The sequence below is a fragment of the Physella acuta genome, unplaced genomic scaffold (genome assembly GCF_028476545.2).
Source record: "Physella acuta isolate Inbredline_101_S28 unplaced genomic scaffold, ASM2847654v3 ptg000555l, whole genome shotgun sequence".
NCBI classification, from domain to species: domain Eukaryota; kingdom Metazoa; phylum Mollusca; class Gastropoda; family Physidae; genus Physella; species Physella acuta.
The window spans coordinates 67,894-82,653 of NW_026732074.1; the positions used below are offsets into that span (position 1 = coordinate 67,894).

General features: G+C 40.3%; 1 protein-coding gene across 3 annotated transcripts in view; it reads left to right on the forward strand.

Moving 5' to 3' along the window:
- Window positions 1–14,760, forward strand: part of LOC131946367 (histone demethylase UTY) — a 78,564-nt gene that overhangs the window by 37,735 nt on the left and 26,069 nt on the right. For all 3 annotated transcript variants that reach the window (XM_059307076.1, XM_059307078.1, XM_059307077.1), the window contains exons 6-9: window positions 776–896; window positions 3,004–3,058; window positions 5,459–5,493; window positions 5,672–5,765. In XM_059307076.1, the coding sequence (XP_059163059.1) occupies window positions 776–896; window positions 3,004–3,058; window positions 5,459–5,493; window positions 5,672–5,765 (305 nt within the window). The remainder of the gene's footprint in view (window positions 1–775; window positions 897–3,003; window positions 3,059–5,458; window positions 5,494–5,671; window positions 5,766–14,760) is intronic.

Below are 14,760 nucleotides of genomic sequence, written 5' to 3' on the forward strand. Positions count from 1 at the left end.
CCCCCCCCTTCTCACTTTGACACTTAACATTATGTACTTAGCACAAAACCTACCTGTCGTACTTCACATTGAGGACCTTACTAAATGACGGTTTCTCAGTTTACTGTTATGTCATCCAGCTGATATCTAAATAGTCGTGTGACACTACCTTGGTCTACTGTCATGTCATTTAGGTAATGTATCACTTTGTCTCCCACACCTGGTTGAACTAATGTTAGTCTGGGGCTGCTGTATAATGTTGGCTAGCACCTGTTCTGTGACACCTGGTCAGGTGTACTGTTTATCATTGCCAGGGAAATGCTTAGGCCTACTGACTTATTTGTATTGCTATCATTTGCTGTGTCGTATGGTAGGATTAGTGACAGTACAGAATCAGTTTCTTTCAGGCCTCTCTTCGGGGGGGGGGGGGGGGCGGGGCGGGGCCTCTCTCCCCCCCCCCCCCCCCCGAACAAAATGAAATTTATATAGAAATATATACTTTTAACAGTGTCCGCTATTATTTCACAGTCCTGTACGTCCCGGTAATTAGACGTAGCCCCCTCGTTCTGGACACCAACCAGAGACTCGAGGGCAGTCTTATTCGCACGGGCGAGTATGGGCAGCCCATTCTCAGGAATCTCAGTCATGGCTCTACACTTTAGTCTATTTTAACGTATACACCCTTTTTATTTTGTATTTCCAAAACCGTTTATTGTATATGTCAGTATGTGGACAAGCAATAGAGTGTGTCCATAGAGAGATGTAAATAAAGATGTTTGTGTTGTTTGTTCCCCAGGGCTATCCAAGTGTTCCAGCAACTTTTGTACGCTGAGCCAGGCTTTAGGAGAGCCTCAGAAGTCCATCTCAGGTTGGCTTTGATGTTCAAAGTCCTCAAGCAATATGACAACAGTTTGAAGGTAAGCACATCTGGGATGGGTGTGTCTTTACTAAATTTACTTGTTGGTGTCATTGGGAGGCATACTATCTAGATATATGGGTGGGCAGTTGCAGATATCAGAAATGGGGTGGGGTGGGGCAGTTGTGAGGATTAGAAGTGGGGTGGGGTGGGGCAGTTGCAGGGATCAGAAATGGGGTGGGATGGGGCTGTTGTGGGGATCAGAAGTGGAATGGGGCAGTTGCGGGGATCAGAAATGGGGGTGGGGCAGTTGCGGGGATCAGAAATGGGGTGGGGCGTTTGCAGAGATCAGAAATGGGGTGGCGTGAAGTAGTTGCAGAGATCAGAAATGAAATGTCTGGTAAGTTCCTGATGTCTGGTAAGTTCCTGATGTCTGGTAAGTTCCTGATGTCTGGTAAGTTCCTGATGTCTAGTAAGTTCCTGATGTCTGGTAAGTTCCTGATGTCTGGTAAGTTCCTGATGTCTGGTAAGTTCCTGATGTCTGGTAAGTTCCTGATGTCTGGTAAGTTCCTGATGTCTGGTAAGTTCCTGATGTCTGGTAAGTTCCTGATGTCTGGTAAGTTCCTGATGTCTGGTAAGTTCCTGATGTCTGGTAAGTTCCTGATGTCTGGTAAGTTCCTGATGTTTGGTAAGTTCCTGATGTCTGGTAAGTTCCTGATGTCTGGTAAGTTCCTGATGTTTGGTAAGTTCCTGCCAACTCTACCACAGTGAGACTACAGACAGGCTCACCTAACCTAATAAAGAACGAACCTTCCATTTAAAAAGTTGCCTGTGTTTTCTTATGGTCATCTGGGCCAGCGCTAGATCCATTAGAAACCTTACAGTTTCCTGTTGAAAGAAACCTTACTAGATGATTATTTTTTTCTTCCTGTTCATGTGGAAATTTCTTTACATTTTAAGGTGTCTAAGGCTGTGCTTGAAACAAATAATAATGTCAGTATCAGTTCCTTGTTAACTGTTAGAACTGTAGCTAGACTGATAAGTCTTTTGGGGTGTGCACTATAGGGGTTTAAGTCTGTGTGTGGGGGTATCTGCTTGGGGGTCATGTCCATAGGGGGTCATTGGCAGGAGAAGGGAGATATCTGCCTTGGATAAGTGGGTTTATGGCATAAGGAAGGTGGTTATGTCCAGGGGGAATGGGGTTTATGGCATAAGTAAGGTGGTTATGTCCAGGGGGAATGGGGTTTATGGCATAAGTAAGGTGGTTATGTCCAGGGGGAATGGGGTTTATGGCATAAGGAAGGTGGTTATGTTCAGGGGGAATGGGGTTTATGGCTAAGTTAGGTGGTTATGTCCAGGGGGAATGGGGTTTATGACGTAAGGAAGGTGATGTCCAGGGGGAATGGGGTTTATGGCGTAAGGAAGGTGGTTATGTCTAGGGGGAATGTGGTTTATGACGTAAGGAAGGTGGTTATGTCCAGGGGGAATGGGGTTTATGACGTAAGGAAGGTGGTTATGTCCAGGGGGAATGGGGTTTATGACGTAAGGAAGGTGGTTATGACACTGAGAGGGTTATGCCCTGGGCCAGACGGTTATGTACAGCATCTCCGTCAACAACGCGAACCTCCACTCTATCTACTGGAGTATCTGGCAGTGTTAGATGCCAGGACTGAGCGAAATGTTGCCTTGGCAGTATTTCCCATGTTCGCACATTCCCCTCATTATCTCAACACATACCTATTTCATCCGTCTAGACTGTTGTCTAATTGACCTACATGTCAAGTAGATAGTTCACAGCTTTGTCTATTCCAACTACCACATATGTTGTCATGTCAGTCTACTCTTCTATTGCATGTACATGCATGTTTTATTCTTAGACATATGCTAGCTATCTACCAGTCTGTATTGCCTTTATACATATATCCATATTACCTCATTCATGGGTCTGTCTCACCTTCAAAGTATGTGTATCACTGACTATATATGTATGAAACCTCTTTTTAAATATGACTGTGTCACCTATTTAGAAGTGGCTTATATATTTCGTGTACAAATCACTTCTGTATAGATGTCCACACCAATCTACTTGCGTGGTTAGTTTAAATAATTTAGCAAAGTATTGGCTATTGGAAACCCATTGTTTCATGTTGAATGTATTTCTCTTGCAGCATTTCAAGCTTACATTGGCCGACTCCAATCCTTGTATATGTTCATCCGATGAGAGTAAGTCAGTCTTTTTTTTTTATACACATGTGAAGTTAGCTGTTAACTCTCTTGTGGTTGTTGTCTTAATGTAGCTCTGACCAATAGAAGATGGTTTCTCTAACACAGGGTGTCCTGTGGGAAATTTGTAGTAGCAACAGGGTGTCTTAAAATATGGAAGATGGTGCCACAAATAGACATGGTGTCATGCGAGATTATGACACTGGCACAAAGGGTGTTCTGACATGGAGATTTCACCAGCACTTGGTGTCCTGAAATATGGGAGGTGGTGTTACCTACACGAGGTGTCCCGACATAGAATATGAGGAGGGATGACGCCTTTGTCCAATATGTGGGGGTGGTGGGGTGGGTGTGTCTCTGACTGTTGCGTCCGCCCCTGGTTTACAGCGCGTTCAATTACTTCCATTGAAAGAAAGATCAGCTTTGTGATTCATTAAATCCCACCTAATCCATCATCCGTTTTTTAATTATTGATTAACATTAATTATTAATTAAGCCATGTCTGAGCGCCCATATGACCATATTACACCCAGGTTGTCCCACAGACATAACAAACAACCCAATTACATTTTTATAGCGTTTTCAGGCTTGATTATTGGTTGTTGCTACTAATTAGTTCCAGTGATTTCAAATACTGCATTCTACCCTACTCCTTCCACTCCTGATTTGGTTCGTAGTGTAGGACCAAAAAAAAATATATTTTTTTAATGACCACCGTAGAATTACAAGAATTTGATAGATAATAATTGTTGAATGACTCATAACTTTGTAGACATGGGGTTTAGAAGTGGCTGAAGGAAAACCTAGGGGTAGACAAACAACTTCGGTACACCATCATGGTGGCCGGTTAAATCAGAACTTTGTAGACATGGGGTGCAGAAGTGGCCGAAGGAGTACATAGGGGCAGATAAACAACTTAGGTACATCATCATGGTGGCCATAAATGGTAGGGTCCTAAAAATAAAATAATTTCCTATAAACATTGGATAACAAAATATTAAATCCTAGCGCGGTTATCACATTGTCCCGGAACAGTTTTCAGCCAGAGACACCCCCCCCCCCTCTTCCTCTATCTTTATCTGCTCCTAGCGTCACACATCACGATAATGCTGCGGTCAATTCACGCGCATGCTCAGCCCGACTTCCGCCGAGGTTATATTTTTCTTTCTCCGTGTATTAAAGACGGAAGCCTGTTATTGTCTTAAGTCATCGAGGGCCGGTGATTGATCACGCGCCGGGGCCCAGGAGTTGACGCACGTGACAGAGTGGGCCGTCGTCTCTCCTGGCCTTTGTTGTCATCTGGTGAGCGAGGCGGTGCTCACCTGCGGTTGTGCGCATCTTTCTGTTTTTCTTTTGTTTAATGGGGGGGGGGGGGGTGTAAGGTGTTTTTTTTATTTACTCGTATTTGGGCAAGGGTTTTGCACGTACACACAAAAATAAATACAGTAGATTACAGCTTGTTACCATAAGGTTACGCAACGTCTTATGTGTGTTAGGGGAGGGGGTTAGAATAGGGGCGGGTGGGTGTGTGGAAGAAGAAACAATATACCTTGGATTAGTGCAGGGGAGACAAGACAATACGCCTTATGTAAGGGCCCTACTCCACCTCCCCATCTGTACACGTAATTATCTCATTATCGCCCACCGGTGACTTTTTCTTCTTTTGTTTAGACGGTTTCTTTTTTTTAATTGTTTTTTTTTTTCTTTTGCACAAAAATATTGATATTTTTCTTGCTAACTGTCCTGTCGAAATGAAATTCTAACTTTGTGCTTTCACCAAATAGCTGGTGAATCCTGGTTAGGCAACAATGAGTGCAGCCTGTAAGGTCTTTGTGAACAAATTATGTCTTAGTTCTAGCAGGAAAGATGTTCCTTATTTAAAGAAAAAAAATTAACACTAAAATTCCACGAATGAATATGAACTTATATAATTTTGTACGGGTGAAGTCTACTTAGTAGTTGTACATATACCGTCCGAGGTTGATGTAGTGTGACAACATGGGGGATAACTTTATAAGGCTGGAGTTGGGAAACTAATTCTTGATGAAATGTAATCGACCGAAGTTTCTTATAGAGGAAGGAAGAAGCTACTTTGGGCTGGGTCGCCTGAATATTATAGAATCTGGACAGTTAGCACTTTTTAAAACATTACGTTTAACTTGCTTTAGGGACCAGATGAAGACTCAGTGTAAAGATTCCTCGCCCCCCCCCCCCCCAACCCCCTCGTGCTTTATTGAAAAAAAAGCTATTGTTCTTAAGATAAGTAGCTGGTGATTTAATGTTAGGTTTGACGTTTTTGTTTTTTTTTGTAGTTTTTTATATATTTTTATTTTTTTATTTTGTTAGTTCTGATTTTTGTTTCTGTTTTCTAACCTCTATTTCTTCCTTTCTTCACCTCAGTTCGGCTTCACATAGCACATCTGTACGAAGTTCAGGTAAGGATAAATTTACTTTGTAAATCTCTGAAGTGCTCGTGCACATAGTCAGACCAGAGTAGGTTAGATAGATTAATTCTTGTTATTTTATCTTTATAGATAGTAAGAAACTAAATGTGCTGCTGCACATAGTCAGTCTAGAGTAGGCTAGATAGAGTAGTTCTTGTCATCTCGACAGGGTAAATACAAGCAAGCCAAGGACGCCTATGAGCAGTTTATACAGACAGACAACCTTGCACCAACTCTGAAAGCTGCGGCACTCCGACAGTTAGGTGAGTACATGTTTGTTTACTTAACCCTTGTCTTTAAGCCAACCTTTATAATGGCCGTCCCCTTGTTTGTTTAAAATTTTAGAATGATTTTTCAAATAATATTTTTAGAAGTTGAAAATGTTCATGTATAACTTTTCCAAAAAATAAGTCCCTAGTGTTTCGGATACTTGTTTTTATATGCTAGGTATATGAAGCGATTAGGGCCCCTATAGCCAGGTTAAATCACTGTAGTCTTCATCCTACATCTACCCCTATTGTCAGTTAATTGGTTTTAGCGATATGGCTGTGTATGTCCTAAATGATCAGTACAGTTGTTTAATGCTCACAGTTGTTTGTACGCTTTGACACTGGTGTCCAGTGTAGCATACACACGTCACGTCCGTCTGTTGCTGCTCTTTTAAGTAAAGCCATCTTAGAACCAACTTCCCTAACAGGTTCAGTTAACTAATGCTTGATAAGGCAGATAACTGTAGCTGATAATTGATTAACATGCACTTGTAGCTAGCAAGTGCATGGATTGTGACACCATCAACAGTGGCGTGGCTACAGTAATGGGAGAGGGGTGACACTTGCCCCTTTTCTTTATGTGTATGATATATATATATATATATATATATATATATATATATATATATATATATATATATATATATATATATCTGGTCGCCGATTCTGTAGCTACGACTCTGCCTTAGAGCAGCCAACACTTAAGCACCAAGAACACTCGTCTCTTGTCGAGGTGACCGGCAAAGCTCAGACATATAATGTTGTACAGTCAAGGTCAATTAACCCATTTAATTAAAATGGTGTTACTCAATTAGTGACAAGTGGCGAATCGCGTGGTAATCCCCATGTCGGCGGAGGACGTGATGAGATGAGTGGCGTCGCACCACTTGTACATTTGTCGTGCTGGAGAGTTTCTTACACGGGCTGGTCTAATGAACGACGTGATGATCATGTTATGCACCTTAAATCAGGTTCTAGCGTGAGTTAATCAACTTGAAGCACGTCAACAGCTTGGGCAATGCTTAGTCTGGGTTGGTTTTGTTTTTTAATTTAAAAAAAATATCGGTTCATCGGCGTGAACTGGGTCAGTCACGTTTACAGCAGATTTGTTATTTAAAAAACCGTATTATCTTTCTTTTTTTCCCTTACTTTTGTCCAGGTTTTTATTTAAACCCCAGAACACAATGGCCAGATAAATGCGTATTAAAAAGATGATTGTGATTGTGTTCACATCAAGCTGTTTACATCTTGTTGCTTTATTCGCTGTTTTTGGATTTATTTGTTTTATCTAGGTTTTTTTCCTAATTAACTTTCCATCTGATTGTCGGAGTTGGCTTGTAAACTCTGTCACAGATTTCCAGTTATTTGTTGACTTGAGACACGGAAGTAAGCAATCTGAAACCCGTGCTACAATAGGATAATTACCCAATCTGGGTTAGGTTGAATTAAAGCTTAATTAAAGGACAACGGTCTACCCAGGGGTATGGTCAGAATTAGGAGAAGGTCATCAGTGTGCTATTCTGGTTGTTTTTATCAGCGGCCGATGCTTGGCTAAGTGAGTTCACCTTGTCCATGTTGTCTTGTTTTCCCGATGGTATTAATAGAAAAGTACTTTTGTTTTATTTCCTCTCATTTTCAATTCATTTTTAGCGGTGATTTATTTTCTCGTTCAACACTAAGTTTTTTTAAATTTCTTGCTATCTCATCTGAGAACTTTTGGAAAATTGTTTACTCAAAACTTATTTTTAACAGCGTAATTCTATATACATGCAGATTATTTTGGGGTATTTTCATATTTTTGCCTGCGTAGGTGCTGGTTTAATGAGTGAGTAAGTGGAAGAAATCAAATGATATCACGTGATTGCTGTTTGATGCATTAAGTAGGAGGTTGTGGTGTCTCTAGTGTAGGCACGACAACATCATAGTGACTCACACATCATAGTGACACACACATCATAGTGACACACACATCATAGTGACACACACATCATAGTGACACACACATCATAGTGACACACATCATAGTGACACACACATCATAGTGACACACACATCATAGTGACACACACATCATAGTGACACACACATCATAGTGACACACACATCATAGTGACACACACATCATAGTGACACACACATCATAGTGACACACACATCATAGTGACACACACATCATAGTGACACACACATCATAGTGACACACATCATAGTGACACACACATCATAGTGACACACACATCATAGTGACACACACATCATGGCTTACGTAGCAACAACAATAGAGAGAGCAATATTTTTGTTTTTTAAATCTTGTATGAAAATCTACGTGTTGTCTCAAAACCTTTGACACCAACTTGGAATATTTAAAGCAATATGTGCTTCTTTGTGTTCTATCATATTCAGTGATATTAAAAAATGTTCGTTTAGTCTAAGTAGATCTGGATTGCTCTATTGTTTTGCATTGAAGTTGGTGAATTTTGGGTAGCCTAGTTGAAACATTGAACCCACTGTTAGGTTTAGGCCTAATCTAGAATCTGATGGGTAAAAGGTGGATGATAGGCTTAGACCTTACCGTCTTTGTGGTTTAGTGTAAAACTCGGTCACCTTGCTGTCTTCATGTATAACTCACGCCATATGTCAATGTCCTCATCATGTCGTCACAGCTCGTGTTGTATCCCCTCAGGTGTGAGAGGTGACGTCCTCAAACCTAATTAGATATGTCAACATGTCTAAATTGGATTTGTCAATTATCTTTTTTTTTAAAGTCTCATTATTACGTCATCGATTAATGGATAGCACGAGAACACGTGTCTGTCTCGGGTGTGAACATTATATCTGCACTGGTCATTTGTCATTTGATGTCAGGCCAGCAGATGTCAACATCTTATCTAAACCTGGACTGGTCATGTCATTTGATGTCAGGCCAGTAATGATGTCAACATCCTATATAAACCTGCACTTGTCATATGTCATTTGATGTCAGACCAGTAATGATGTCAACATCCTATATAAACCTGCACTTGTCATATGTCATCTGATGTCAGGCCAGTAATGATGTCAACATACTATATTAAAAAACCTGTACTTGTCATATGTCATTTGATGTCAGACCAGTTGACATTTCTAATGTAATGTTATAACATCAGTGATGTGAACATCTGATGTCAATTATTGTTGCTGCGCCCTTGGTTAGAATGAGTCTTGTATCTACACATTCCTAACTACTCTGGCATTGTTGATAGCAAGAACGTGTTTGTCTGCCACAGTTAGGAAGATTCTAGACCTTATGCTGGGTACAGTGTATAAGGAGACAGTGTGTTTTTACATGGACTTGGAAACATTTGCTAACGTAAAACCTATGTCACAGTCAGTTGCCTAGCAAAATAAGTGAAGTACGACCACATGCAAGCAACTACAAACAAACTACAATAAGGTAACCACATACAAGTAACTACAGACAAACTACACTGAGGTAACCACATACAACTAACTACAACCTACACTGAAGTAACTACAGACAAACTACACTGAGTTCACGAGTCAGGTTGAGTACGCTCTTGTTGACCTGTTATCTACGTTGGTATAATGAAAGCACGTGTTTTGTCATATGCGTTTTATTGCGTCATTGGCTTGTCAACAAATTAGTCGGTCATTGAGAGAATGAAAACAAATGGAGTGACATATGTAATCATACATAACAGAACCGTAGCTACCAGCGAGAGGGTAATGACAGGTTGCCTCCCGCTGATAAATTCTTGGACAAGCCTTGTCTTCACGTCATAAACACGATTGTTAGTCTAGATATCTTCTGGCATCCATCTTTGTGTTTAGAGCTGAGCCATTGGTTATCTTAGACTTGTGGAGAGTTTAATGAGTAGTGTTGTGTGACGGCGTTATAAAACAACGGTCTGGAGATGGATGCCTCTGTCTCACTGTCTCGTGTTGACACTCGTGGTGTTTATATAAACTGGAGACGTCTTCGATGAAGCGCATAATCCGAGTGTTGGTTCTAGAAATCAGGATAGTGCTAATTCTTTGAGATAACAAAGGTGTTTTGTGACGGAAAGTTTTAATTGGCGACAGCGGATACTTTATAGAAGGATGAAATTTTGTTTTCAATGACGCGTTTCGTCGAGTTTTTATATGACATTTTTCTGGTATTTGATCCAGACTGTTGAAGTATTTTAATGTTTTGTTGTGTTTTATTGCGTAGTTTTATAGTGAGGCTTCTCTCTACGGGAAATAGCCTCAAAATCTACTTGTGTATCGTAACTACAAAAGTACAACGTTTTTAAAGGCTACTGCTTTAATCATTTATATAGACGTTGTCCTTGTAACAGGTTTCGCTAGTTGGTGGTCTTTGGTAATCGTCGGTGTGTTTCAGTAGTCGCTTGACTTGACACACCCGTTGTCCCTTGACTTGACACACCAGTAGTCCCTTGACTTGACACACCCATTGTCCATTGACTTGACACATTGACACACTCGTAGTCCCTTGACTTGACATACCCGCAGTCCCTTGACTTGACACATTGACACACCAGTAGTCCCTTGACTTGACATACCCGTAGTCCCTTGACTTGACACATTGACACACCAGTAGTCCCTTGACTTGACATACCCGTAGTCCCTTGACTTGACACATTGACACACCAGTAGTCCCTTGACTTGGCACACCCATAGTCGCTTGACTTGACACATTGACACACTCGTAGTCCTTTGACTTGACACACCCGTATTCCTTTGACTTGGCACATTGACACACCAGTAGTCCCTTGACTTGGCACACCTGTAGTCCCTTGACTTGACACACCCGGTTTGTTTATTATGGTGTCACCGCGACTTTTCTGTAATAGACAAAGGTTCTGTTATCTGCTTAACCCCATTTCTCCGTCTCTTTGTTGTAGAGAGAGACATCATTACACTAACCGTACAACTGTACACGGGTTTTACACGTGCAATATGCTGTGGCATAACAATGATATAATCAGATGACCCAATGTGGCCTCATTAAGTGCTGTAATTCGGTCAATGCACGTAGCGTCGTTTTATTTTGAAACGCTTCGCTTATTCGCACGAATATTTTATATCTTCAGTTCAAATTGAGTTTTGCATACGTTAACATAATTTAAATGATGTCAGTGTCTTCTCTAAACCCTTTTAAGGGCCAAAGTTTGCGATCATCTCATGAATTGCTATTTGTCGTTTTTTTTTTTCCTTTGTGACTTTGTATAATTGACCTAGTTTGTCCTAGGTCATTTCCATCATGTAGATATCTACATTGATAGACATTATCAGGTCATTTTATTAGGCGAATACAAAAGTAGCTTCCGTGAGATGAAAATTGTAGGTTTTACATGTGCTGGTAAAACTAGACGACGGAAGGTGCATGCATGGTGTACACTCTAGTGAATGTTCCTTTGAACTTTATGATCTAGGTCAGGTGCGTGAGTAATCGGGTGACTAATGCCGTTGCTGGCACCCCATATACAGGGCCGTGAAAGGGGAGTAGGTCATTGTCTGTAAGCAGGAGGAAGGGGTGCTACATGGTGCGTCTCACATTACGAACAGTGTTCCCTATTGGTCATTGGTACAGTTTTCCCTCTTTGTCATTTGTACAGTGTTCCCTCTTGATCATTGGTAGTGTTCCCTATTGGTCATTAGTACAGTGTTCCCTATTGGTCATTGGTACAGTGTTCCTATACGGCCTAAGTTGTTAGGTTTCAGTCAAATATATATATATATATATATATATATATATATATATATATATATATATATATATATATATATATATATATATATATATATATTTATAAATAAGTTAATTCTGTAAACTTACAAGAAACTTCCTGAATTCTGAGATGTAATAAAATATCTGGTTACGACGGATTGAGAAAGACCTGTTATTTATAGAAACTCCATTGAAAAACTTCCTATTACTTCATGTAATTTAAGCTAAAAATTTGCAGCGATTTTTCTAGCCATCAACATTTTATTTCTGCCAATTATGCCCGTCTCCAGTTTCCCATTGTTGAGGCTTGTATATAAAAACTGACACGTCTATCATAAAATGTGTATTATAACCCACAATTCATTCTTATAACTTATGTTTTGTAACAGACGGGTTTAATGATTTCTTCCGTCGATGTGATCGTTGCGTAACTAGATAAAAAATATTAAATTTTTAAAGTTTATTTCATCATGTCTGGGTGGCTATTCTATAATTAGCATCGACCAGGGGATGGCTGTAAATAATGAATAAGCCGGCAGTTTCTTCTGTCTTGGAATATCTGAGGAGAATCGAGTAGTTAATAAAGCTTGCCGTGATGTCCACGCGTGCAGAGGTCGTTCATCGTAGTTGGCCCTGCCTTGTTGTATGTAGAGATTAATGCTCATATAGGCATGTGTTGTTGTTTTTTTTTTTTTTTTTTTTTTTTTTAAGAGTAACATTTCATTTGTATTCAAGTGTATGTGTAAAGTCGGCCACATTTGTAGATAACGTTATGTGTTTAAAATTGCATTAAGTTTTTCCAATGTTAAAACACAACATAATGTATAAAGTATTTTCTCGACGTTTTTCTAACTGGCTCGAAACGTATCAATTTATCTGGCCAGGTGTCCACGTGAACCTGTTAACACTGGTCCGATCACACGATACGGTTTCTAGTGGAAATTGTTTTCATTGGTAAAGTACAGACTTGAAACAGCGCTACTTTTGGAGGCCGATCGACTTGTTTTTAAAGTGCACAAGTCACATGAACGGCGTGTTGTGGGTCTCATGGCTAGGTTAGCGTGACGTGTTGTGTGGGCTGACCACCAACCAACTCACATTTGCTTTCAGGGGACCTTGTCAGTTTTCGGATATTCCCTATCGATTTTCCCGGTGGCTGGGCTTTGAGTGTTTCCCTTACTGAGAAATAGCACAAAGACTACTAGGTATTAGCGTAGTGGTTGGCTTATTGGGTTAGCTTCTTAAAACAAGATACGATGTATCTACACATTTATTCAGCTAGCCTCAAGTCCCTATACAGCTCTTCTCAAGTTTTATCTAAGATATAATCAGTTCTATGTAAGACATAATACTACACCATATACATCTAGCCTCAAGTTGTACCTAAGACATAACATTACACCATATACAGCCAGTCTCAAGTTGTACCTAAGACATAATACTACACCACAAACATCTAGCCCCAAGTTGTACCTAAGACATAATACTACACCCACCATATACATCTAGCCTCAGGTTGTACCTAAGACATAATGACATAATACTACACCATATACAGCCAGTCTCAAGTTGTACCTAAGACATAACACTACACCATATACATCTAGCCTCAAGTTGTACCTAAGACATAATACTACACCACATACATCTAGCCCCAAGTTGTACCTAAGACATAATACTACACCATACACATCTAGCCTCAAGTTATACCTAAGACATAATACTACACCATACACATCTAGCCTCAAGTTATACCTAAGACATAATACTACACCACATACATCTAGCCCCAAGTTGTACCTAAGACATAATACTACACCCACCATATACATCTAGCCTCAGGTTGTACCTAAGACATAATGACATAATACTACACTATGTACAGTTGACCCCGCAAGGTCACGTCTGACGCCGGCAGTGAGTGATGACGTCTCGCGCGCCTCCTACACTGTACGCCAGTTGTTGACTGCCAGACGACACCGCCCCACCCCCCGACGTGTATGCCATAGACAGCTCCGACTGTCGTCACGTGGAGCCTCTACCGTACGAGTGTGCTGGTTGTATTTTTTTTTCTCTCGGCTCTTGTATAAGACAGGAAGATGTATATAGCACCAAGTAAGGAACTTGTTTGATGCCATTGAATGTTGTGGTTCTCACGACCCGCCCCTATCTCTGTGTGATCTGTGCTTGCTAGGCCTAGATAAACGACTTAAAGACTTAATTATTCCTAAGTTGGAAGTTAGTTTGTTTCATTTGTTTAATGGTTGTAGATCTAACTTGTCTGTGTTTCTCTAGTGCTGGGGTTTCCTGGTTACGGTAAAATTGCTTTTTTTTTAACTTCAGTAATTAATTTAACTGAGTTGTGTAAAGCCATTATTGCTATTGATGTTGTTTGTCTTCGTTTTATTGTTGCTGTTAGATTGCTAAAATATTTTCCAGGCTTATTGGCACTGCTGGTTCCGTATTGTAAGATCAGTGGTTTGTTAGTTTTTAGATTTTTCTAATATTTACACAACCCCCTCACATCCGACAGTTCCAATACTATAATGTCATTTAAAGCAATTTTTAACCAGACTAAGGCGTCACACGATCATATAATCTCTGTATTTGTTTGTAAGTTTTGGCATATTTGTTGTACTTGTGTTTTAATGTTGGCATTAGACGATAGATATATACAGACATGAGTATCAGGTAGTTGTAGAGTCGTGTCTTGAAGCTCTACCAGACAATAGATGCTTCAAGTGTAACTGCTGTGTTGTGAGTTGTTTAATCTTCGCCCGGCTGGTCGTATATAGAGAGACTTACTTGTATTCTATCATTTCCTACACATGCAATACAATATTAGCAAGTTTAATATTATCATGATTGGTTTCAATACAGTTGAGGCTTCAAAGCCTTGATGTGCTACCTGGATCTTATCGGTAGTTGTTGTGTGTTTATCACACCACGTTGATAGCATGTCTCTTAGTTTATAGTCTGTGACATGTTCTGCCGATATTCCCAGTTAAAAGGTGCCAGGCGAGTAAGTTAACCCATTACGGTGGGCAATCTTCAATTACTAGGTCAACCCCTAATGATTTGCCTCGGTTTGGATGTCACCCTGATCCCGGATGTCCTTGAACCTGTGTAGAAATGTTTTTAGTTCTAATAATAGCTTACACGACTGTCTTCTCTAATGCGATACAACTTGCCAATCTTCGTGTGGCTAATCTAATTTTATGATGTGCCCCCCCCCCCCCCCTTTGTGCCGATTGT